This window comes from Crocodylus siamensis, chromosome 2, assembly GCF_052110815.1.
Source record: "Crocodylus siamensis isolate JL-2025a chromosome 2, ASM5211081v1, whole genome shotgun sequence".
In the NCBI taxonomy this organism is placed as follows: Eukaryota; Metazoa; Chordata; order Crocodylia; family Crocodylidae; genus Crocodylus; species Crocodylus siamensis.
The window spans coordinates 49,020,674-49,047,977 of record NC_143396.1 but is presented as its reverse complement, the minus strand read 5'-3'; the positions used below and the strand labels follow the sequence as shown (position 1 = coordinate 49,047,977).

Sequence of the window (27,304 nt, the reverse complement as noted above, 5' to 3'; positions counted from 1 at the left end):
CCCTATTGTCCTATTACAGCATAGCTACCCTGGCAATAGGCACTAAGGGTGCACCAATATATTGATTAGCTATTGGATCAGCACCGATAAAAGGAAAAATTTATGTTATCGGTTATTGGCTTTTTTGCTCATTGTAGCCAATAATTATGGCCATGTGCCCAGAGCACCCTGGCTAGCTCAAGTCTGGTCCCTGTATCCTGCCACCAGCCTGAGCCCATGAGAGACTATAGGTCCTGGCAAGCAGCTGGAGGGGGAGGGGGTGCTGGGAAGCATTCGCAGGGCACCGTGCTCAGCAACAAAAGGACTGTTACTGGTTCCTGCTGTGATGGCAACGCTGTGCGTGCCGCAGGGGCCCAAGTGCTAGGACTGTTCAACAAATACATGTATTGTACCTTAGTGGTTAAGTCCCATTGGAAGAAGTAATAAAATGAGTCCCTCTACAAGGATGTTAGAATACTGCAAAAAACAAAGGATAATAGATAACAGTTTTTTATCAGGAAAAAAAGACAAGGAATAAAAGTAACTAAACATGCTTTCATGAGGGACCCTCAGAAATGGAAAAAGAGTTAGCAACCAGTAAGACTATTCAGGTTTTATTTATGATAAAGGCAGCTAAGAGGCAGAATATTATTCTGTGCTATAGTAACTAAATCAGTGGTACTCAAGCTTTTGGCCCTTCAGGCTGAGTGAGTGGTTTGGGGTGGGCCCTGCATCATCTTGGCCTGGCATCATGCACCTAGATTGGTTCCCATGTTGCTTTGGCCCAGCCCTGCACACCCAGTTTGGGCCCTGTAAACCTAGATTGGGCCCTGCATACACTACCTCGGCCCAGCCTTGCTTTTCCAGATCAGGCCCCCTGCCACCTGGGCCCAGTTTTGTTTGCCCTGGATCAGGCCTGCTTCCCAAATCAGGCCTTATCCTGCTTTGGTACAGCCCTGCATGCTGCATGAGAGCTCATGCTGCCCTCGGCTCTCTCTATCCAGTCTAGTGTGCAGGGCATCCAGTGTGTATCCAGCATCATAAAGGAACCAATCCCACACTTACAACATTCCTATGGGAAAATTGGTTCCGAGTTACGACATTTTGACTTAAGACATGGTTTTCAGAAACCAGTTGCATTGTAAGTCTGAGGACTACCTGTACTTGTGTTTACAAGCACTGTCCTGCTGTGGAGTAAATTAGTTTACTCCAGGTTAATAAGGGTGCCTGCTGGATATTTGTCCCCTGGATATTTTCCCACTGCATATTTGTCGGTAGGGGAGTGGCAATTAACACTGCCTTGCTTCCCCCCCCCCTTTGCCCCCTACATTTTTGGACCCATGGGTAACCCTGTGGGACCAATAATGTGATCTGGCCCATGGGTTAGGGGTTGAGCATCCCTAGCTAAATGAAAGAAGAGGTTTTTAAAACTGTATATTCCAGGGGAGAAATAGACTTATAAAAATAAGGTTACCATATTTCCAGTTCCAAAAAAGAGGGGGGGGGTGTGGGGGGGGCGGGGTGGAGGGACTGACCCACACTCCTGCCTCTCAGCCCTCTGGCCCTGCCCATGCCCCTCACTCCCAAACGCACAGCTCCCCACCATGCCAGTGTGCCCCATTCTGGGCTCACAGCTCCCTGTACCCCCCCCGCCAGCCCTGCTGGCATGGGCCCCCAGCTTCCCTTATCAGAACTAGGTGAGAAGATGGTGGTTGTGGTGGCTCTAGCTCATGCAGATGACAGTAGAGCAAGTCTGGCCCTGGCACAAGCTGGAGAAAGGAGGAGGGGAGGCCTGTGGCACCCCCTACCCAGGGCTGTGGGGCTCTCATGCCATGTCAGGCAGCCTATGGCCCTCCCTGAGCAGCGTCTCCCAGGCACCCTGCCCTAGTGAGCGGTCCTGGTGCCAATGACCTGGCCCACCTGTGCAGCTCCATACCACCCCCCTCCCCCAGGGGCAGGCGCCTCACTCCTACCCCACATGCCCTACTGCAGCCTCAGCACCTGGCCACCATACCCCAGCACCACCAGGTACCTGATTTCCTGCTCCACCCTTACAACCCCCTGCTACACACACACACACACACACACACACACACACACACACACACACTCTCTCTCTCTCTCTCTCTCTCTCTCTCTCTCTCTCTCTCTTCCTCCCCTCCTTCCCCTCAGACCTGGCCCTCCAACCCCCACTCTCCATAGACTTGCCTGAATCCAGCTGTCAGGGCTGGTCCCACCACCCTACCTGCCTAGCTGTATGCCGGCCGTGTGTGCGCCTGCAGATGCATGTGGTGCCCCCTGCCTCCAATCGCCCCAAGCTGCCAGCCTGCAAGGGGAAACCTGTGGTTTCTTCCTTTGAAAAGGAAAATCCACATTTTTTCACAGCAAACAAAATTTGGGTCCCTGATAAACGCGCATGCCATTAGGGCAAGCTGGGAAATGCAGTTCTAGTAGCAAAATCCTGGACACTTATTCCTATTTAAAAAAAACTGCCTGGATGGAGATTGGAGGACCCAAGAAGAGGACATGTCTGGGAAAACCTGGTATGGTAACCCTCCTTTATAAATATGTGGAGTACTTATAAACATGTGGAGAAGGGGATGGTTGAGGGAATATGCTTTCAGGCAAAGAAAATAAGGATAGCAAAGAAGTTTGAGTTAAAGTAAAAAGTAAGTATCTGATGCAATAGCTGAGGTCTCTTTGCACTGCCAGTTCTTGAAGAAAGGAGGCATTAGGAATGTGTGCATGGCTTACAAGGATGGGTAGTGTTATCCTCTCAGGCTGCATGGGAGAGGAAGAAATGTATCTTTAGTGAAAGAGGCATGGGTTAAAAATATTGGAATAATATGTTTAGAAATAGCCATTGATGTTATTTCTTAGATGAAGAATAATACGTACAGATCTTTAACACACTCTTCAAAAACTGCAGACCTCAGTGGCAGCAGGATTTATGTGGCAGGGAAAAGCATTGTGCTTCAATGAGCAAATAGTATGGAAAGAGAGAGAGAATCTGATTTCTGCTCACTGTGTCCGATGCAGGGAGCATTTGTCTCCCCAAGTGTATTTCTTGATGGCTGATTTAGTAATTTTGCTACCAGTTTAAATTCACTGCCACTGGTGCTGGTAGGCATTTGACATTTTGGGCTGCTGGTTTGGCAGATAAGCTAGTGGAATTAGAACCAGAAGAAAGTATCAGAAGCAGGTTTACTATGTACATTTTTACTTTTGTATGGCTGATTGCACAGCGAAAATTAAGGCTGAAATTTTTTTAATGGCTCTCTCTAGCTGAAATTTTTGCTACAGTTGGCTTAATAACACAGAGCAGCCATTCTTCTGTAAAAGCCTGTGGTTAGAGGCATGCTTTTAAAGCGAGGAAAGGCATTCCCTGCAACCACAGTCTCCATTATGAATATTTGCTGACATTCACACAAAAGAAGGCTTGTTAGTGAAAAAGTTTGTGATGGGATGGTAAATTTTCATAAGATTATCAGCCAGGGTGTGTCGGAAATAAGAGGCATAATAAGCAGAGTTTGTACTCTGGGCAAACCCTGTGGGAGAGCAAGGGGAAATGGGGAGGCTGAAAGGAATCCAGTGAGTGCCAAAGAGGCAGGGGTTGGACCCAGGAGTCTTACCTATGCTGGGGACTTGGGCACAGTTCCCAGCTGCTGCCACTGCCTCCACCACCATCGCACTGCAGCATGGTTTGCTTACCTTGGCTGTTGCTGTCACAGCAGCAGTACTGTGCCTGTGCTGCGCACTTGGATGCTGCTGCAAGAGCAATGCTGGGCAGTTGCTTTTGCTGCCGAAGCAGGGCATGTATGGGGGTGGGGGTGATTTTGGCACTCTGCTCATCCACCTGTAGTCACACTGTTGGCTTGAAATTTGATTTCTCGGGCAGTTTTCCCAGCTGGAACACTGCAAGTGATTTTTGCATGTAGCTCTTGCTCCGATTGTCATATAGCCTGAAGCCACATATGAGAGAATGTGGTTTTGTAAAATTATATTCAGCATGATTATGTTCATGCATACTTACAGGATGGCATCTGCATGTAATTTGTGGGCTTTTTGTTTTCCCCATATCTTGCTCAGCAGACATATGTTATGCAGGGCTACTGTAACATATGCAGTAGAGGCTCTCAGCATATGTTCATGATGTTACAAAGCCTTGAGAGAGAAAATATTTCAAAGGGGACAGTCTGCCAAAGACAGCATGTCTGATTGACCTGAATGCTACACTTCCCTGCATGGGCTATGCTGCTTATGAATAAACAAATCAACTGTCATAACATCAAGAACTTTTGATAATTAATGCAATTGCTACTCGGTTAAAAACTGAGTGACACTGTTTGTAAACAAAGCAAGTGCAAGGGAATACTTGTAATATCTGTACTTGTGACTTTTAAATTCATGATGTCACATGATTAATTTTCTTTATTCCTTTTCTATTTGTTCTCAATGACTGAAATCTACAAGTGAAAGCTGTCTTTGTCTAAATCCATGGCAAAAGTCCCTTTGACTTCGACAAGGACAGGATTTCACCTTGTATGTCTAGATTCTTATGATGCAGCTACTGTAGTAGCAATGCCTCTTGAGATGCATTACTAAACATGGAGAAAATTATCTCCTATGCACCGTTCTTTTATTATATATGAATATATAACAAACTATTTCAATGTCTGTATAAACCTTTGAAAGCATCTAAGATTAAATTCACTGCTGTTAACCTCTACTGAAGTTAATGAGATGTCTCATACTTAAAATAGCAGCAAATGTGGCCCCTGTTCTTTGGGATTTAATGATATTTTGGTCCCCCCGTATTAAACACTGGAAAAAGCCTAGATTAGTTGAGATGTATTTTTCCTCAAGTTCATCAAAGACTGAGGCTAGTATTAGTAGAAGGAAATTCTTTCAGCTTTCTTGAAAAATGTAATGAAGAATGAATAGATAAAAATGCTGCAACAAACTGGGCAAGGAATTAGTTTATGAAAACAAAGGGTTAAAAGGAATAATGACCACACCAGTGAAACTCTGGGGAAGAGCTTCTTTCAAATGGACTTTATATTCCTGATAACTGTGGTGACTGATGGTGGAGAGCTTTCTCATTGGGATTATTAATAAAACATTGGCATATAGGTAAAGTGCACACCACCTTTAGGTGCTCACTAATGTGGCCAGCCTAAAAGGTATTCCTTATGTATGTTTCAGTTGTCCTTCAATACTTGTTTACAATGCACGTCTAAGACTGTCTTCATCACCTGAAAATGCTTATCTATATTCCAGGGAACTAGGGTAAGGTCATCTTGGAAGATCAGAAATTAAATCTTGGGCATCTAGGGCAAGAGCAACACAATACATTAAAGAGAAGTTGGAAGCTTGTGATACTCTAGCAAGTAAATCTACTTGTAGAGAAGCTTAAGTTATTATAAGGACGAAGTAGTTAAGGAGTAATAAAAATGAAGCCATAAAATATTAGCTATTATTCATAGTTATAGGGCAAGTTAGAATTGGTGACATCTGGGGGCAGATCCAGTGGGCCAGCCACACTCCCACCTCCCCCGTATCTGACCGTGCAGCAGGAGCAGCAGTCAGGGACTTCTAACTTCCTGAAGAGGGCAAGAATTCCCGCCTGCTTCCTCTGCCTGCTCAGAGGCATGTCCTCTCCCCTTCCATTTCCTTCTCCCTTGCCTACCATTGCTGCTGTCCTTGATGTCCAGGAGCAAGGGGAGCTCCTATCCTGCTCCAGCTGGACTGTGTGGAGGCTGGCTTGAGTGCAAGGTGGTAGCAGGGACAGGCAGTTCCCCCCCTCCTACCACAAGGTGTTCTGCAGCAGCTTAGGAGCAGGCACAGGGAGGAGGAAACTGCCCATTCACTCCTACTGTCCTAGGCTGAGCCCAACCCCTGTGCAGTCTGGCTAGAGCTCCGTTTGCCCCTTAGAGAGTAGGGACAGTGGCAGCAGCAGAGGGGAAGATGAAGGAAAGGACCTCTGAGCAAGAAGGGGAAGGGAGGGGGGAAATCCTTACCTGTGTTTGCAACTTTTGAACAGGGTGGAAGGGTGAAAAGAATTTAAAACAGCCCCTTGCATCATTCCAACCAATGTGAGCAGTTTATTGATTAATTGACAAAGCAGAATAGTGCAAGATTAGTGGTAAGAATAAGTGTAATCTTACAGGACAGGTCTTGATTGCTGCAAAGCAAAGCTGGCCAGGCTTACAGTCTTCACAGCAAGGGGTTCCTCCAGCTAGTCCTGCAGGCAGGAAAACAGTAGAATAGCAGGCATCATGTAGAAGTTCCCCCCAGCCTGTAATCTTAATATTTAATAACATAATCTTAATATTTTAATAAATGATCCCTGATTGGTTTTATTTAGGTTTCTTTGTTTCACTGAAATTTCAAGAATCGGCTTAAACTAGATGTTTTTTATGGGCCAAGAAGGTGCCCATTATTTAAAATTCGTATCTTTGAGAAAGTAACAGGGCAATAGGGGTGGGCTTCCTATCTCCTTTCTTCCATGGTAGAATGCTGTTCTAGCCCTGGCTAACAAGGCTGCCTTGTTCTTTCTGACTGTGTCCAATTAGACAGATGGACGGTTTTCTCTGTTTGGTGACCAAGCCACAGCATCTGCAAATGCTCACACTTATACATTGTTCAAAGACAAGCTTCAGGCCTGCTGTCACCCCTCAGCTGTAGGCGCCTTGAAAATGGCCAAGTCTGGCATCAGTGTACCCTTGGCTCATATCAGAGAGGGCTGTGTATGGCCTACACCTGTTTTGGGGACCTAATGTCCCTGACTGCCCCTGTAGTGTGGTCTGGCCACCCCAGTTGCAAAGGTGGAGAGGAGACAGGAGGCAGTGTGGGCAGCCACCTCTATGGTGCTTGTTGCTGCTGCTGTAACCCCTTTTGCAAAATCTTGGTCTGCTTTTGATGTCACTGAATGTCTGATTTTGGTTTGCAGGTATATCTGTTGTATCGAAGCTAGACTTTGGGTGCACGGCAGACTTAAGTTTTGTGTTCATTGTGGAGTGATTTGTGTACATGCAAAGCTGTACATTGTTGCTTGGGCCTGTTTGAAAACCTGTTTCTCAATCCTAAAATATGAAGGTGCTTGCTTGTTTAAAATGTTTAGTAGTCACATTTTACCTAGGATGTTTTAACATTGCCATATCCAGAAGAAGTTATTTTACAGTGTGCATTAGCCAGGTTGCTCTGAGGCTCATATTGACCAGCTGAAGCATGTTAAAGCAAACATTGCTCTGTCTCCACCAAGATTTTAAGATGTGTTGGCTAACATTTTAAAAAGTACTTTTTATCCTACTGCTACTGAGAAGTAGCATTGCAGTGTCATAAAAATAACAGCTCCCATTGCAAAACAATCCCACTTTCTGAATGGAGATACTAAAATGACAGGCATTTCTGAAAGCTCATTTTCTAATACATCATTAATTAGGATGTATATGTTCCAGGGAACTACCATAAATCTCTGGAATTTTAATTTTAAGACAAAATTTGATGAAATGTCAAACATCCATTAGATCAATTGCTCTAGAAATGTCCTTCAATAAAGCATGTTTTCTTTTTCAATCAAACTCACTATTTTCTTTTTTCTAAATATCTATATATTTGTTCATAGCTCTAGGTCCTAATTGGTTTCAGTTGCATATGGTTTGAACCCAGTTGGTGGCCATTCTGTGTTGGGAAACTTGCAGTCTGGTTTAGTTTTAACTGTGCTAGAGTTATAATTACGTTTTTAAAGCTGTTGTTACAGCAGGCTACAGAGGGCCCCTGTGATGCTGCTGCGACCATAGGGGAAGGAAGGAAAATAGTGGCCTAATGAACTGGTTCAGGAGAAGGTTTAGGAATAGTTGTGCTTTAGAGAATAATGTTATTGGAAGAAGGTGCAGCTTTTCAGAAGGGCTAAGTACAGACACTCAAAAACCCCAGGGCTGAATCAATTCCCATGATCACCTCTTGGCCAAACTGGCCAGTTGTGGCCTTGGCTCCACCACGATCCACTGGCTGGGAAATTGGCTCCGTGGTCAGACCCAGAGGGTTGTAATCGTGGTGCCCTGTGACCAGTGGGGTCCCTCAAGGCTCTGTCCTGGGACCCATACTGTTCAACATCTTCATTAACGATGTGGACATTGGAGTCAGGAGTGGACTGGCCGTGTTCGCCGATGACACCAAACTTTGGGGCAAAGCATCCACGCAGAAGATAGGCGGGTGATCCAGGCTGACCTGGACAAGCTCAGCAAATGGGCAGACGAGAACCTCATGGTGTTTAACACCGAAAAATGCAAGGTTCTCCACCTTGGGAGGAAAAACCTGCAGCATCCTTATAGGCTCGGCAGTGCTACGTTGGCTAGCACTACAGAAGAAAGAGACTTGGGAGTCATCATTGACCACAAGATGAACATGAGCCTGCAATGCGATGCTGCGGCTACTAACGCGACCAAAACGCTGGCTTGCATCCATAGATGCTTTTCGAGCAAATCCCGGGACGTCATTCTCCCCTTGTACTCGGCCTTGGTGAGGCCGCAGCTGGAGTACTGCGTCCAGTTTTGGGCTCCACAATTCAAAAAAGATGTGGAGAAGCTTGAGAGAGTCCAGAGGAGAGCCACGCGCATGATCAGAGGTCAGGAAAACAGATCTTATGATGACAGGCTGAGAGCCATGGGACTCTTTAGCCTGGAAAAGCGTAGGCTCAGGGGTGATCTGATGGCCACCTATAAGTTTATCAAGGGTGACCACCAGGATCTGGAGGAACGTTTGTTCACCAGAGCGCCCCAAGGGATGACAAGGTCGAACAGTCACAAACTCCTGCAAGGCCGTTTCAGGCTGGACATAAGGAAGAATTTCTTTACTGTCCGAGCCCCCAAGGTCTGGAACAGTCTGCCAGCGGAGGTGGTTCAAGCACGTACATTGAACACCTTCAGGAGTTAATTGAATGCTTATCTTGCTGGGATCCTATGACCCCAGCTGACTTCCTGCCCTTTGGGCAGGGAGCTGGACTCGATGATCTCCCGAGGTCCCTTCCAGCCCTGATGTCTATGAAGTCTATGAAATTCAATCTTTGCAGGTTGGGCTAAACTGCACAGACTGAACCAATAAGCAAGTGAGCAGGCATTGACTTTTGATTCCCGAAATGCAGCCACATGCCTGCAGTGGCCCAGGCCAGAAGCTGAAGGGTGCTAAAGCATACCTTCCTGCTGTGCTGGAGCAGACAGCTTGAGCCAAGGCTAACCTGCCAAATTATTCTTTGGGTAAAAAGAATAATGAATTGTTACTCCCAGTCAAACCATTTGTGTTTAAAACTATACATTAAACTACAAAGATTTCAAACCATACATTTTGTGAACTTGTAAAATGGAGCATCTCGTTGGCATCCATTAAATTATCACTTTTGTGATTTCTCTTCAGTCACATAGGTAGTTGATACAGTGAGTATTTCCTCTATGTAGTTATGAACTTTCCCCATAAAAAGTTTATATCCAGCACATTTAGAAAATCTACAGATAAAATAAGGTGAAAAATCATATCTTGTTAATTTGTTTTAGGTTATTCTGCTGAATTAATAGATTCAGTTAAGATAAAGAAACCTTTATGGCATATAAAAAATTTAAAAAAAAAAGAATTTTTTTTTTTTTAAGAATAAGGAAAATTGCAGTGCCAGAAGAATAAACGGTTATAAAAGTCATAGTTTTTATGGCAACAGATATCCAGATATTTCAGGAGTAAATGTACTTGTCCTGTCCTGTCCATCACAGAAGTCACTCAGTATCTGAAACCAAACTTATTTCTGTCTTGGTTTTTTTAACAGTCCAAAAACTTTGTTTGGTGTAAATCAACTTCTTCATCAACTTTATGCACTGTGTCCAATTTATGTCAGCAGAGAATCTGGCCTTACATCTTCAACAAGGGCAGCTGCCGTGCAGAGACTTAACATAAATTGCTCATAAATCTTTGAGTGTCTTTGGAATTGTTAGATAGGCAGCCTCATTGGTGTGTACTTAAAAAAAAAAAGTTGAGGGGGAGTGATCTTCAGTGGGGATCATTCTGACTGACTGAGGAACTTTGCATTGATTTTCCAGGTGAACCCTCATAGGTATATCCAACCAGGAGAGTTCATGTAATTCATGAATAATTAATGTTCTGTTGGAGAGATGGCCTGTATGCAGATTTGTGAAAGCATCTCCTAAAGCCTTGTCCTCCAGTGCCTTTATTTACTAAGTCATGCTGCCCTTTAGATTATCAATGCATATATTTACTGCAACATTTCTCTGATATATTGGAGGAAAAAATACTGCTTTCTTATGTGTGTTTTTTTTTGTCTATCTGCTTTTTTTCGCGGGGGGGGTGGTCTTTAAGTTATATGCTTGGAAGAAGGTAAGTGTTGAAGGATGTTTGCGGAGACAAAGGCCATTCAGATACACTGCAAATGGAATAGGAGTCTGAATTCTTGTAGGTCTTAGTTAAGACATATAATCACAAATAGGAAAAATTTACATTAATATTTGTTAGTTTTAGCAACATTTCACTTGGCAGTGTTGCTGCAATATTTCTCCTCTCCAAAGTGAATACTTTTGTGCTGTGCTCTTCCTGTCTGACAAACTTTTTCTGATATTTAAGAGAATCACTGTATTCCAGTGAAGACTGGTTGGTTTTTGAAAGAGATTCCAATTTATCATGATATTTCTACAAACAGGTTGATAAAACTCGATAAAATAATTTCAGAATAGGCTCATTGTCCAATGAATACTGTATTTAAATTTCAATATCCTTGTTACTACTTATCATTATGCCATTAGTTTATGGTATACAAGACTTAAGAAACTTGGATTGTTCTGTTATGTGAACCAAAATAAACTGCTGCATAAAGGTATGATGTGAGCTCTCCGTTTGCCTTAAAATTTATGCATGCTTATTAACAGAGCCTGAGCACTAATGATAAATTTGCAGAACAGTTCATCTTTGCTGACAACGGAACTATGACTAATTTATAAACATAGTTATCCTGAAATTTGTGGAGGTCATTAGCATTTTAATGAAAAAGATACAGCTGTTGTACTAAATCTTTACTTTTTTTGTTTTGTTTTATTCTTCCCCCCCCAGTTAAACATTTCGATCTTGTGCTTTGAAAACAGCTGACAACGTGTGGTAATGTGCTGACTGGCATTATGGGCAGACGATACCCAGGGGCTCACTATCATCCAAGCAGCTCATGTATGTATGTGATTTGGTTTCAATATCTGTCATTTTTATTAGTTTGGAAGGCTGGCTAAATTCTCTATTGTTTATTTTAAAGGCATTTGTTGGAAAGTTTATAAGTTCTAAAGTAGCCTTTATAGTGGTCACTGAAGCATTCTAATCAATGCCATGTTTCTGATATTTATAGACCAAAATTATATTACTCAGATTGCATTTATTTATGCATTCAAGCTGTTAAAATAATTTCTAGAACTTTAAAAATGACGTACAGACTAAGTGTACTCTGTTGTGTGTGCAAGGTCTTCAGCTTGTTTTACTTTGTGCAACCCAGTGCCTGCAGCCTCCTTCTTCCCCACACATCTGTATTTTAAGTACTAGAAATCTCAACATAGCTTGAAGCATAACATGAAAATAAATCAAGCTCCTTTCAACACTGTGCACTATAGCTCTAATTGCTTACAAATGCAACTAACCGTTCTGGTTTATTATGGAATGTTTCCCTTCCCCTCCCCCCCTTCTTAATTCAGCTTAGTACTTGTTTAAACTTTCTATGTTTTCTTAGCTGAAAAGCAGTTTAGGGCCATTTGGCTATATCTCAGATGACATGAGTAGACTTATCTTTTCCTGAAGGATCTTTTCAGTAAAGAGTGTAAATATACCATAAACTTTGTGGCTTGCACCTTTTACCTGGTTAGAAGGCCTGTCAGCAGCTGTCTGTACAGTTAGTGTCAACGGGAATCCCTGAGCCTGCAGGCTTGTTGTGTTGCAAGGTAGGTGAAATGATCTTCCCTGGAGGAAGTGCACAACATTCCTTGACTCCAGAGGAATGCCGTCAATCCCTGTGCTTAACTTTTGATACCTCAGATCACTGAAGTAAACCTATAGCATTGTATTTACTGCATTGTGCCTCTGCACTGTATTTAGGAGCAGTATTTCTTTGAAATATTGAGACAGTTTACATGTCCTTATCTTTGATACTAGAGCTGGAACTTGACCTGGCTTGTTTTTTTGGTCCCAGGCTAAATTCAGGTCATGAATTATATTTTATTCTCTGGGGAAGGGCAGCTGTCTAATACTTTTGTGTCAAAAGCTTATTGGAAGCAACACAAAAGTGGTACGTGGTTTTGAAAGTAATATTGACGTATAGGTGATACCCAAACTGGAGGACGTGAGAGTTATAGTCTTGGCTGCTGTATTGGAGTTGAGGGCTAGGCAGAAGCAGGAGCTAGGGGAGGAGCTAAGAGGTAGGCAACATAGGAATCGGGGCTGCATCTGAGAGTGTAGGCAATTCAGGAACTGGTACAGGAGATGACAGACCAGATTTAGAAGCAGTTGGAGAATTGGGAAGAGCTAGAGGTTTTGGAGCACTAAACAGTTAATGCTTATTTTATAGGACTGGCTTTATGCCTTGGACATAACTGCCTGTGGTTAACAGAGCAATTAGATATAGATGGTGCCATTCTGTGGTTAGGCAGCTCCTGTCACGTTTTAACCTGGGTCTGAAGCATTAACAGGTCTCTTACTCTCAGGTGGGAATTCCTTTCACTTCCCAGTCTCCCTGTCCTCACCAGAGCTCTCCTGTTGTGGGTGCTTTGTAGAACTTCTCCATTCATCAGTCTCGTCACTCTGGGAGCCCTACCTACACTTTGCTTCTTGTCTTTTAACCAGGTCTTGATCCACGAAAGAAACTTCCCTCAAATCCTGTGGCAACTCTGGTTTTGACGGTGGGGAGGGACGGGTGGTTTTGTTTTTTAAAAGAATTTGCCGAGGGATTTTGTCAAAAACTTTTTGAAAATCCAAATATGTCAGCTGGATTTTTCTTGTCTACATTCTTGTTAACATCCTCAAAGAAGACCAGGGTTAGGGACAGACATTCAAAAAGTCTGAGCCTGAATTGAGTCACCCTTTGCAGGCTAGTCTAACTTGCCTAGGTTGAACTGGTTTGTAACTGGACAGACATTCTCTCTGGACTGAGGAAATGCAGGCACATGTCTGCAGTGGCTCAGGCTAGAAGCCAGGGGGTACTAGAGCAGCCTTTCCTTCCCTTCTAAAATGCTGAGCTGAGGGGAGTGTGGCCAGGCCCCAGCAGCAGGCTCTGATTAGAGAGGTCTGCCTGTACCATTCCAGGCTTTTCCCTGCTTGCTGCTCAAGGCGTGGGAGTGTTGCCAGACCCCAGCCCCCTGCTAGCACTCTGAGGCAAGGGGGTAATACAATGCATGCATCTGTTGATAAGGAGGCCAGCAGGGGGCTGATAACAGCGTTTATCACCCCATCAGCAAAACAATAGCCTCTCTCCATTAGTTCAAATGTTTCTTGAGCAACTTACCAGCTGACCTGTTGATTAGCTCCAAAAAGCCCTAAGCAGTCACTGTTCTGTCTGCCTGTCCCAGTGAAATTGGACGGACGGACACACACACACACTCACCCACCCACTGTCTCTCAGCAGTAGGTAGCCATACCACTTGCCTACGGTTCATGGGACTGGTGTCTGTGCTGTGGGAGATGGGAAGAAAGGAGGGGGGATTCCTGCTTGAACAGTGAGCAGCAAGGAAGGGTAGGGCAGGGAGAAGCCAGGCAGACCCTGGTGTACCTGCAGTCTCTGCCAGACCTCCAGCCAGGGAGCAGAAGGGAGGGTCCAACTCTCGTATGGACCAGAGAGCATTCCGGGATCCTGGGGCAGTGTGGCTTATTTTAAACCAGCAAGGGGTCTGGGATAGACATTGCATAAACCAGTTTGACCCAAATCAGTTAAGTCTGATACTGCATTCAAACAGGTCTATCCCAAACCAGTTTCAGCCACTTTCAAACTGGTTTATATACACTGAATGTCTGTTCTGTTACAGGTTTAGACCAGTTTCCGATCACTTACACCAGTTTATGTGTAATGTCTGTTCCTAGTCCAGCAGATGCACGAGGGAGGATTTCCCTTTACAAAAAACAGCCTGACTTTCCCAGCAGATCATATTTGTCCATGTGACTGCTAATTTTATTTTTTTTATTATAGATTCAGCCAGCTTGCCCTGGATGGGGGTGAGGCTCAGGTCTCAGGATCAGTTCTGGAGCTCTTTTTGAAGACAGGTGTTATGTTGGCAATCTGCCAGTTGTCTGGCATGGACACCGTTTGTAATGATAGGTTACATATTAAAGTATTGCCAACAGTTCTGTAGTTTCACCTTTGATTGTCAGATGAATGCCATCCAGTCTTGGTGCCTAATTAGTGTTTATCAGTGTTTTAGAACATCTGCTGTTGTCACATGAATATAATCCAACTCTCCAGACTTATCTACTAGGCAGAACTGATCTGATACAGGAATTTCCCCAGTATCTTCTGTAGTGAAAACTGACACAAAGAATTCATTTAGCTTCTCTGCCCTATAGTCCTGGGTGCACCTTGTGTAATCTAATAGTCCCATTCTCCCCATTCTGATTCTCCCACTAGTGCTTCCTGCTTCTGATATAATTTTTAAAAGTTTTTATTATTAACTTTGGCTTCTTTTGCTAGTTGCTACTCATTCTTTTTTGGCTTGACTTTCACTTTTACATTTAATCTGCTAGAGTTAGTAAGCTTTCCTTTTTTCATATTAATGTAAATAGAGGAATTTTAATTCCATGACAATCTCAATGCAATCTTATGTATGATTTTTTTGTTTGTTTGTTTTTTTATAGTTGTTTGTTTTAGAGTACACCATTTCATGAAAAATGACTAACAGATTCCAAAAATGAGGAGAATAAAAGTTAAAGGACAAGCTTTCTGGGAACTTCAATAGCAGCTCCCCTTTTTAAAAAAAAAAAGATTTTTCTTCAACCAAAGTCTTAAAAAGGCAAAGACAAGGTTTGCAGGACATGACATAGAATCATAACATGTGCCAGGGGCCTGGCACAATTAAGATGTTAATTGTGCCAGCAATAGCAAATGTCTACATTTATAGAATTTGTGGTGCATGAAATGCAAAAAACAGCCATAAAGGTATTACTCAAACAATGCGTAATATCTTTGTGGCTGATTTATTTGGAGCCATAACTTGGACATGTGGCACGGCATGCAGAGACTGCCCTGGGGCTACAGCCCTAGAGCAATCCTGATTAGCTGATTTTCAGTTGGCAGGGATGCCCTGGGACTTGAATCCTGGGGCAGTCCCTGCTAGCTGATGAAGATGAGGAAGGCCACGGGGCTGTCCCAATCAGCTGATCATTGGCTTCAGAATTCTGTAGCAAGACAACTCTACCACCATGTCCCAGGATAAATTAATTAATCTTTCTAAAAATATGGGGTCAAGCATTGCTATCATTTTCATTGATGTAAATCAGGAGTAATTGGATTAGATTGATGTATTCAAGATTTAAGTTTGCATAACTATGGAAAGATTTTTTTTGCCCCATGATTTCTAACTTAAGGTTGTATTTTTAAGGACAAAATGCAGCCTTAAGCTTGACCTTCATGGCCTTGGTCTTCCTGGCAAACATGCACAAGTTTTTCTGTAAATAAATGAGTCTGCAAGGAGAAATGCAGATACTGTGTGGAACAACAGTCTTGTTATTCTCTGCATGATAATGAGATAATCTTCAATCCATTTATGAGATCAACTTTTCTGTTGAATTATTTCATAAATATAGTATTGTGTATTTTTAGGCATATAGTATAAGGTCTTATGTTTAAGGAATGCTACAATCAATTTAAATTACAAACAGCTTATCTAGATCCCAAAAGTAATAGATTCAGCCTTTCCTGGATGTGCTTAAAATACAGATTTTTCATTCACAAAAAGACACAAATAACCCCATCTCTTAAATGTAAGGTGCATGAAGGTGTGAATCGAGTAAGTTTTGATTTTCTGGGGAATATTTGGTCACCAAAAGTAGCTGAAAAATGTTCATGCAATTAATACTTGGATTTTAAAAGAGCAGCACCTTTAGTTAAATTTGGGGTGAAGCGTATTTACTTCCTGGAATGGAAAGATAGTGTATAAAACTTCCCAGATAAGCTGCCCCCTCTCTTTACTGATTGACCTTCAGTACAAAGGATCTCAAGAGAGCTACTCCTTAAGAAGCACATCTTCTCTAAATAATTTTTGAGAGATTACTTAAAAATATTTTAATTTTTTTTCTAAATTTAAGATAAAAAAAAGTGATTGTGTTCTTCATCCTGCTGTTATTTGGATTTCATATATAGAGTTTTTAATCTTAAAGGATCCCGGTATATTTTACATCTTTAACTGATAAATGACTATATGCAAAAATCAGTTAACTATGGCTGAAATACAGACATCCTTCCTGGAAATGTGAAGCTCTTGGACAGCAAGGCTATCCAGGAATTTCAGATGAAAAGTGAATATTTTCCTATCCAGTGGAAATTACAAGAGGAGTTCAGAGAGGAAGGTTAATTAGCCACTTGGAATCTGGCTAGAACACTGAAATGAACATTTTTCCTGCTATGGAAAGTGGCATGGGACCTTTAATGACCACATGTGGTGGGATATCTGTCTGTTGCGTCATCTAGAGCTTGGTTGATAGCAGACTCCTGGACACAAGGCTGCAGGAATCTTTGGCTGGGTCACATTCTACTGTTGCTTCCCCTGCCCTCTCCCTTCTTAATCTCTTATGCTTCTCCTATGCCTGTCTCCTCTGCCCTTCTCCTCCATGTTCTTCTGATGCTTGCTCATAAGAACCAGCATCACCCAAATGTCAGCAATGGCAAACCTGTGCCTTCCCACCCAACTCTCCAACGCATTCATCCCACTCTTTCGCTTTGAATTTCCTCTCCATATTTGCCAATTAGGCAGTCTCATGATTACTCTGGCTGACAAAATTTTTAACCTGTTTTGTGGGCTGTGAAGGCAGTACATTTTCTTCCGGGAAAGCCCTGTCTGTAGGGGACTAGCTGTAGTAGTTCGTTCATCACTTTTCTTTAGTATTCATAGGCTTTTGACATATAAGCCTCTGTGCCTCTAGAAGAGGAATTGATCACAACTCCTTTCTGCTGGTACCATGGGTGCTAAAGGTCTTCCTAGATTTTCAAATGTTAATTAAATGCAAAAACATGTATTTTACAACAGTGTTAAAGTGCAAACTTTACTGATAAAAAGAAAAAAGGACAGTGTGTGTGCGCACGCACGCACACTTATTTAAGTACTAGCAAATTGCTTGTCAAGAATGACAGGAGGGGGCAGGGAAGCTTGCTAGCCCTAACACCCCCCCCTCCCAGGAGCGGGGGAGGAGGGCAGGCTTGCCCCACTGTCCCCTCTCTCCCTCTCCACCAGCACTATGCGCTGCTGCTGCGTCAACCCCCCCTCCCCATCGCCTCCGTCCCTGCCATTGTGGCGGAGCTCTACTGCACCTCTGCCACCTCCTGTCATTACTGCTCTTGGAGCACTGTGGTTGTTTCAGTAACCAATCAGAGTGCTCCAAGTGCCTTATGAACAGAGGGACAGATGGACTAAACCCTTTATTATATTAGATCTTGGAGAGTAAAGAAACATCTGGATGCAAGTTATTCTGTTGGTATTGGTCTCTGAGGCTGTGTGTGCATGTCACAGTGGAACTGGTCAGCAGATACCTGAATTTGTTCAGGTACCAGAAGCAGCATAGCTGGCTCTGCCCAGACGAGCTGTATTGACAGCCTAACTGTGCTGTACCATAGACATACCCTGAGTTGAGACCAGTGAAATGAATGGGGCATCTCATATCTCAGAGCTCCTTTTTCAGGCTGCGCAGACCCAGTGCTGCATCAGTTACATTCAGGTAATATTAAAAAAGGGTTTTTTTAAACTGTTGCAGGGTAGAGATTTTTATTTTAATGGCATGCCACTCTCCTTAGGCTAGTGTCCTTGGTATAATGTAGTAGCAGAATTTAATACAGTTATTGGAATTGGTTTGGAATATTTTTGATATTTGGGTTTTTTTTGGATAATACCAACTTTCCAAAAGCAATTTTTCCATCTCCCAGAAACTTTATTGGTTTAGATGAAAGTTTCATAGATTGATGGTGAAACTGAGAGAGAGAACTCAGAGCAGCCAATAAACAAATGGTTAGGGCACCCCTGTGGGATGTAGGAAACCCACTCTGAAGTCCCTGCTGTATGTACTTCATTCCTGCTGTTGGAGTTGTTCCAAATGATAAAAAATTTAATACTCATTGGGCTAGAGAGGTTGAGAGCCTGAGGGGGTAGGGAACTCTCCTGGAATCGGTTCAGATCCTTGATCTCCTTCACTGGAGACTTGGTGCGCTGTCATCCCAGGTGAATGTTCTGACTTCCAGACTATTGGCTATTCTTAGATAAATCTTTTAGTTACTGATCTAGGCATATCTCATTAGTTTTGGCATCTCACCCTGAAACAAAACATAGACCAATCTGTATCCTTCTGTGTGATTGAGGGTGGCAGTCTGTATGATGGGATATGACTGGCTAGCACTAAACGTGTGAATTTGTGAAAGGCATGCAGGCAGAGAGAAGGGAATTTTAATTTCTGGTTACTGTGTTAGCTAGACACATGATTTCATGCCTAGTACTTTGTGGGGCAATATACGTTTGTTTTGTTTTGAACGTTTTTATAATAGAAGTCTAAAATGTTAAAGTCTTTCTTCCTGTCTTTCTTTCTTCTGTGAATATTTTAAAAAGTCTCAGTATAATATCAGTGTACAGGGTGAAATACATTTTGAAGCTTTCATATCTCCTGTAAAATGGAGTTCTTGTTTTCCAGCTAGCCCCAATAATAATTATACTGCTACACATATATACCAGTATAATTTCCCATGTAGCAATTCTTACACTGGAATAAGAATGGCTTCTTTTTGCTTAGTTCAAACTTCTTCCAAAACAATGTAAAACTAAACTGGAAACAGTCACTCCTATTTCAGAATAGTGTACACATTAAGGCAATAGCAGGATAATCATACTGGTATAATTATGCTGCTGAAGTTTCCAGTGTAGCTGAACATGCCTGGGTGCATTTTTTACCTTCTTGTGTTACAAACATCATGATGACTGATGATTGTTTATTTAGTTCTCTGATGATTGTATGCAAAGTTATTCTAAGCACATGAGTCTTGCTTGTTAAGATTTCTTTACACCACCCTGACAAAGTACAACTTATACAAACTGTAATGCTCCTTAATGCTGGTGGTGCTCAACCTTCCAGCCTAAGGGCCAGATTGGAGATGCAGGACCAATCCATTGACAGGATCCCACAGGTGGGGTAAGTCCAACAAACTAAATCCAGCATGGGGTCAGTGTGCAGGGTCGGTCCATAGACGTGAGCTGGGATGCCAACCCATCCTCATGCACTAGATCCTGCTGCGGGGCGATCTTGTTCACTGGCCTGAGTCTGCATGCCAGATACAGCCATGGACTGACCTCATGCAGTGGTCTAGCTCTGCACACTGGATCTGGCTGTGGAGTGTCCTTGTGTGCCACCATGATCTGGTTTCTTGGGTTGTCATTCAACCCATGAGGTTCCCCGTGGTCTACAAATTTGGCAGCAGGGGAGTGATGGCAGTGCTACTTTCTGCAGCTGCAAGCCACAGCAATTAATGCTGCCATCACTTTTCCACTGTCAAATTTCCAGATCCCTGAGGTACCCCGTGGGATGGATTACACAGGCCTACAGGTTGGAGACTGAGCACCCCTGCTTCAGGTTAGTAGGGTACTTGAGAGAAATCTCAGTGGAAATGAGAATCAGGTTCTAAAAGCTCTGTTTCAGTTGCACCTAGCAGAGAGGTCTTCCCAGGTAAATTCTAGAAAGGTGCAAGTATCACTGATTTCCTTACATGCAGAAAATGAAGTACTGAGATATTGTTATTTATGTTTGCTCCAGACTAAAGTGTACTAAGGAAAATTGGCAAAAAGTCTTTGGAAGGCTTAGGATCCCAGCTTCCCTTGAACTTCAGTGATACTAGGGCTCCATTCTTGGCTGGTGGATAAAACACTGAACTTAAGACTAGGGTTCTGTTCCCAGATCCTCCTGCAGCCTGCTTGGTGTTGTTGAGCAAGTCACTTAATAGTCTGAACCTTAGTTTCCCTTCTGTAAAATGAAGACAATGATACTGACTACTTCTGTAAAGCAATCTGAGTTTTACAGATGTGATCATATTCTGTCACACGTGTATTATTTGGAGAAACATGCCCGTGGCACATAATCACATCTAGTATTATTTCTTAATAGAGGCATATGAATATTAATAGTTTCTATGTTGCATCAGTGTAAAAAAATCTCTTTGTAAAAGAAGAAAATTTTCCTAATTGAAGGTAAGGCCTTGTAAGCAAAGTCACTTTTACTGACAGCATTCAGTGTTTCTTTTTGCCTTTTTGTGATGGCCTTACTCATAGAATCACAAAAAATTAGATTGGAAGGGACCTTAGCAGGTCATCTAGTCTAACTCTTTGATCAAAGCAGGGCCATCCCCAACTATATTATCACAGCCAATGCTTTGTATAGCCAGGTCTTAAAAGCTTCTAAGGATGCAGATGTTTCTAAGGATTCCACAACATTTCTAGGTAACCTGCAGTACTTTACTATCGTCTTAGGTTAGGGACAGACATATAAAAAGCTGGAGCCTGAATTGATTCAATCTTTGCAGGTTAGTCTAACCTACACAGATTGAACTGATTTGCAAGTCGATAGACATTCATTTTTGATTCTGGAAATGCAGGCACATGTCTGCAGTGGCTCAGGCTAGAAGCCGGGGGACACTATAGTGAGCCCTCCTTTACCTTCAGGTGGAACTGAGGGGGGTGTGGTCAGGCCCCAGCAGGCTGAGTATGGTTGGGAAGGGGTTTAAACCCCCAATCCTGGCCTCTAGAGACCTCACCTGGGGTCTGCCTGGCTTTTCCTCCCTGCTCCGACTCAGCATGGCCCAGAACCCCCAGAGCCCCACTTCCAGCCAGCGGGCAATCTAGCTGTGCCTTCCCAGCCGCTGGGGCCAGGTTTTGCTTGGGACATCTCAGGAGCAAAGGTCCAATGGAGGGGGCATGGAGGGGGTCAGGAGCAAAGTTCCATAAAGGAAAGCTCCTGCCCGATTGTCCCTTCTACCTGCTGGAGAGTGGCACCCGGGACAGCCCCAGCCCTCACAGCAGCGCACAAGGTATGGACTTACCTCCTAATCCCCAAGCCCTTTACCTGTGTCTCTTGGGTGTTGAGCTGGGTTCATCCTGCTCACTGTTTCTCTACCTGGCAGCAGTGTACTGTTACCTCATGTACTAGGCACGGGGTGTTACCCCTGTGGCTTCACCACCACTGCTGTCAGGGGTGCCTGGTAGGGATGGGGACATGGCCAGATGCTGGCCAGCATGGCCCCCTAAGGGGAAGGGGTCAGGGAGGGAGTTTATTTCCCACCTCTGTTCTTTGTTCCCCCCAGGGACTGCAGCCAGGGTCTGCCAGCTCCAGCCACTACCTCTGCCACTTGCACCTGGCTAGCCAGACCCTGGCTGCAGTTTCCTGGGGGGAGAGGGGATGGAGGGGGTGGAAATAAACCTCCTCCCTGCCCTCTTCACCTTGGGGCCATGGCAGCTGGTGTCTGGTCGTGCCCTCACCCCGCCACTGGACTGGTGAGGGGGGAGCAAACCTGAGGGGCAGCCGCCCCCATCATGGTATCCCAAGGGAGCTGTGCTGTGGTATCCCATGGTATCCCGGTGGGGGGCTGTGCTGTGGGCAGGAGCCAGGTCAGCGGAGCTGCTGCAGACTGCACAGGACAAGCAGTGGTGGTTGCAGCAGCACTAAGGGAGGTTTGGGGAGCTATGGCCACCCCAAAAATTCAGCTGAGCTCCTGTAGCCACTCCTCCAAGCCCCGCGGCCGCCACTTGCTCTGTGCAGGCTGTGGCAGCTCTCCTTGCCTGGTTCCCATCAGCAGCACAGCCCCCCACACTGGGAAGAGGCTTGTGCTCCCCAGGACATCATCCTCCCCCCCCACCCTCCCAACCAGTTCAGTGGCAGGAGTGTGGCCAAATGCTGGCCAGCTTGGGCCCCTGAGGTGAAGGGGGCAGGGAGGGGGCTTATTCCGCCCTTGGCTCACTTACCTTGCAGAGCAGGATCTGAAGCCTGGTTCCTTTTTCTTTTCCCTTTCCTCTTCTTGCTCCCAGCAAACTGTTTGCAAACTTACCTGTTTGCTGTCCCTGTTCACTTGTTTTATTGCTGAAGTATAGGTTTATGGCTTTATGGAAAAATAGCACTGCAAGAAGGAAATAGTGTAAAAAAGTCTGACATTCAGAATTAACTTTTCTGTGTATTCTGAATGGGGCTTTCTTAGATTTCAGGCTAACAATAACAAATAATATTATTGCTTCTTTCATGCCAAGTTCCATGCTTGTTGTAACCTAGCAGGGATCCTGGTTTTTCCTAATAAAAAAATCACAATTTATCTGATTAAATACCCCAAATCCATGATTAAAATGAAGGGCTTCTGACACCCCTCCCCCCCCTCCCCCCCCCGGCCCTACTTATGCCCTTAACTCCACCGCACCCTGCCTCTGCTTGTGCTCCTTATTCCTCACACACACACCCCTCCCCCAGCCCCTCACCCCCCAAGCAGAGGTCCCTTCCCACCCACCCCTCCAGCCTTGTTTGAGGGAGCCACCAGTTGCCAGGGCTGCGGAGCCAGGGACCCCGGTCCACAGCTCCTTGCCCTCAGCAAAAAGCAGTGGCTGCTACAGCATGGCGTATCATAGCCCAGCTCTCCTGCCTGCTGCAGGCTTGTGTGTGGGGTGGGCCTGGCTCCCTGCAACTGTGCACACGGTTGGGGGGAGCAGGGGGGCCCATGCCTCCCAGATCTGTGCATGGGGCGGGTGTGCACTGCCTACTGCAGGCTTGGGCCACTGCTGCCTTCCCCTGTGGCCTCCATAGTCTAGTGGGTGCAATCTGGTGCTTCAGGGAACAGTGGAGCTGCGCAGGGATCTCCTTGCTGCCCTGGCTGAGGTATCCCCTATGCATGCAGTAGCTGTGGGAGCAGTGACACTGGGTTGTACCCCTTACTGTTGCCGTGCAGGCAGGTGATGTGTCACCAGGGCAGTGTGGAGCTTGCAGCAGCACAGAGATCCCTGCATGGCCCCTCTGTTCCTTTCAGTGCCGGGTTGCACCCACTGGACTGTGGAGGCCCTGGGGGAGGGCAGAAGGGCGGGAGCCTGAGCCCACAGCAAGTAACCTGCATCCACCTCTGCCTCTTGCACACATCTGGGGGGCATAGGTAACCCTTGGCCCCCTGGGAGTGCATGCAGCAGCGGGGAGTAGGCCCCACCCCTCTGCCCCACGATGAGCCACCCATAGCCCTGTCCCACTTTGTTGGGGCCCTGCGGACACCCATTGCAACCCTGGGCTGCAAGCCCCCCACACTGCCCAGCTGGGCAGCAGTGCTGATATAAAAATCGTGGTTCGTTTCTCGGGAGGAGGAAAAAAACCTTCAGCTACAGACGCACTCTATTAGCAACACAAAAGGTATATATTTGCAAATAGGGTCAGAGAGAGAGACAAAAGATCAAACACTCTGCCCCCGGGCACAATCATTAGCAGGCTTTTATCCCCTCTCTCCTGACCACGTGTGCAGAAGGAGGAACTTTTACAACTCATTTCCGGTTCATACAAACATATATGTAAACATGTCGCTTCATACGTCCCATGTGCATTATAATTAACTACTTAAGTATGCGGGGCGGATAGGCTTAATATGCATTAGGTTATCACGCGTGCGTAGAAGGGATCCAAGGTTACTCAAGGTTCAACCTGAAGGCTGAAATGGCAATTGCTCTTATCTTAGCCTAAGAATGTGGGGGTCATGAAAGAAAGTGTGATTTAGTGTAACAAAGAGATAGTAAATTTGCAGAACAAAGAGAGAGTGATAGCTTAGTACAAAGGGCCTTTGGTGGTTTTCCCTTCAATTTCCAACCCCCACCTTCCCTCTCCCATTAAGGAGACAAGGAGGGCTAGCAGCTGTGTTTTTTTTTTCTAAATCTGCTATTGATAATGCATTTTTAATAATATTTCTAACAATATCCCCCCTCAAGATGCTTTCTGATCTTTACTTCATTCGGGCATATCAAGATAATTACGAGGAATTTTTCTGAGGACCATGACCTTTGCAGCAGTCTGTGCTTTTAGAGGGACTGCTGCGACCTGCATTCCTTCTACCGTGGTGGTTATCAATCTAGTGAGACAAGGAATAAGGCAAGGGATAAAAATCAAACCAGTTAGAGCACACAAAAGCACAAACCCTACCTTTTTCCACCAGGGTCCTCCAAATAATTGAAACCACCAGTCCTTATTCCATGTGGTTTCCCACGTTTGTATTGGTACATGGGCTATTTTTCTAATCTCTTTGGCAATCTCTAAGACTGCTTTCCCGTTGTCATCTATTTGGAGGCAACTATTAGAAAGGTTGAGCTTTCCGCAGACTCCGCCTTCCTCTGTAAGTAAATAGTCTAAGGCCATCTGATTTTGGTATATGGCTGCTCTCATCTGAGAACTTTGTCGGGCCAATAACTCGAGAGCAGTGGCGGTCTGGTTAGTAATTACTTCCAAGACTGCCTGCAACCGGATGATTCTATTCAGCATATATATTGGTGTCCGGTATCCCCAACTCCCATCATTAGCCCATGTAGCTGGTCCATAATACTCAATAATCCTCTGAGGAGGCCACTCATCCTCCTTCCACTTTTGGGAGCTACCCTGTGTCAGACTTACATCAATACTTCTCTTGGCCCTTTTCCAATCATCATACAAAGAGACTCCCAGCTTATTTCCAACCTCAGACGGTAACAAAAAGAAAGCTGGTACAATTACTCCCATATAGCAAGTTCCTGTCCACCCCTGTGGTAGTATTGTATAGGCCCATCGTCCGCAAATCCAATAGTATCCTCTTAAGGCCCTATTTTCTCTATTGGTGGCATTTGGAGGGGCCCAACCATAGGGCATCTCGGGAAACCCCAAGCCTCCTTCTGGACCCAAAGGACCAGCAACTGCGTGGCCTCCTTTCATGGAACATTCCCATAGCCCATCCTGGTTCTTGTCTGTACAATCTGTCCGATCATCACTTTGATTTGTGGCACTCCAGTACTTATTAAACCACACAATTGTTCCATTGGGATGCTGCCACACTAGCCGATTATACCCTGGGCTATTAGGATAATAAAGCCGTTCTAATCTTGTAAGGTTCATCCACCTTACTTTTAAAGTCCATATGCAACGGCTGTGTCCCAACCTTTTTCCTGTACCATTATTACTGATGCAATACTCTCCTAACGCCACTTGGGAAAGTTCCCAACTGTGGTTCTCATCCCATTTTTGACTAGTACTTTTAACATCTGCCTTACTACTTACTAGCCATTTCGGGGCCAAAGGAAAAGCCCTCCAAGGCCACTGGCCTCCGGCCTCCCGAAGCCCCCCACAGGCCCAGCAGTTGGTAAGATTAAAAGTACCTGCAATTCTTTCCATCATATCAACATACAAATTTGTCCCTGGGGGAGCAATTTGGGAAAGCGAGGGTGTGAGCCAGCGGTTAAGGCTGCTCAATTCTGCTTCTTTCATTATGCAGATAACAACAAGGCACATTAAGATTCCCACCATATTTTCCCTTTTACTTTCTTGTCTAATTTTCTGAGCTTTGATTAAGCCGTCTCAGGCGCACTTGGAGATCACCAGTAGGTTCACAGCTCCACTTGCTGGCTTCTTGTTCCGAAGACGACTCAGCTTCCGGAGTGAGTTCGTCTTGGGAGATGTTGTCCTCTGACGCTTGTGGATGTCGTTTCACACGGGTACGATCATGGCCAGTAATCTTTACAGCGGTGTGGGTTGTTAGAAGTACCTGGAAAGGGCCACTCGACCTCTCAGTCAAAGGCTCCTTTTTCCACCGCTGCACCAAGACCCAGTCTCCCGGGGAGAAGTCATGTACCGGTACATCTAAAGGCAGACGCTGAAAGGAGGCTGCATACCTGTGAAGAGAAAACAAGACAGACTGCAAGGCAATAACATATGTATGAAGCTCACTATTACCTAATTCAAAAGTTACATTCTCTCGCATCCCAGGAGGTAAGACTCGAGGCGGCTTGCCAAACATAATTTCATATGGGGTCAATTTGAGGCCCCGTCGGGGAGTGTTTCGAATGCAAGTAAGAGCTAGCGGCAATGCTTGAGGCCACTTAAGGCGTGTTTCAATACAGATTTTGGTGAGCAAAGTCTTTAAAGTTCTATTCATGCGTTCCACTTGTCCTGAACTCTGTGGTCTCCATGGTGTGTGTAGTTTCCAAGTAACCTTGAGAGCTTGTGCGACTTCTTGAACCACTTTTCCCACAAAGTGTTGTCCTTGATCCGACTTGATGGACTCAGGCAGGGAATACCGGGGAATGATCTCCTGTAACAAATACTTCACTACTGTAGCTGCAGTGGCAGTCCTGGTGGGCCAAGCCTCGACCCAACCAGAGAGCTGGTCTACCATGACAAGTAAAAACCCGTGATGTCTGGACCGTGGGAGCTCGGCAAAATCAATCTGCCATGCCTGTCCAGGGTACGCTGCCCAGGGTCTACCTCCCATTGGCACAGGGGGTTTCCTTCGAGGGTTTACTTTCTGGCATGTGATGCACTTGGTAGCAATGCGCTGAGCTTCTACATATAGCCCTGGGGCTACTGCTTGGCGGATCATTAGATCACCCATGGCCAAACCTCCCATATGGGTTCTTGCATGGAGCTGTTGCAGCACCTCCCGAAGCAATGGCCTGGGTATCATGACTTTCCCTCCTGGTACTATCCACCACCCCTGGGAGTTCTTTTCTGCACAAGCTTTCTGTGCAAATTTATCTTCTTCAGGGGAATACTGTGGGACTAAATCCTGAACGTATGGCCATATGGCATGGGACATGGCCTGCTTGGATACCTCTTCCGCTTCTCCCCCAATAAATGCAGCTTCCTTTGCTGCTGCATCAGCCTTTGCATTTCCAAGCTTATGCTTTTTCTCAGCAGCCTTCCCATGGGCCCGCACATGAATGACTGCTACCTCTTTAGGCTGGTGGAGTGCCTCTAGTAGTTTGATAATCTGGGGGCCATTAGCAATCTTATTCCCAGAGGCAGTAATGAAACCCCTTTCTTTCCACAATAGTCCGTGCGCATGGACTGTAGAAAAAGCATAGCGAGAGTCAGTGTATATATTAAC

At 44.8% G+C, this 27,304-nt stretch overlaps 1 protein-coding gene across 17 annotated transcripts in view; it reads left to right on the top strand.

Moving 5' to 3' along the window:
• The window catches only part of APBB2 (amyloid beta precursor protein binding family B member 2), a 291,766-nt gene that overhangs the window by 62,736 nt on the left and 201,726 nt on the right, over nucleotides 1–27,304 (top strand). For 12 of the 17 annotated variants that reach the window (XM_090035820.1, XM_090035818.1, XM_090035812.1 and 9 more), the window contains one exon: nucleotides 11,086–11,196. In XM_090035820.1, coding sequence (XP_089891946.1) covers nucleotides 11,151–11,196 — 46 coding nt within the window. In that variant the 5' untranslated portion in view covers nucleotides 11,086–11,150. Of the gene's footprint in view, nucleotides 1–11,085; nucleotides 11,201–27,304 lie in introns of all 17 variants that reach the window. The other 5 variants (XM_090035809.1, XM_090035815.1, XM_090035803.1 and 2 more) reach the window with 3 other exon arrangements.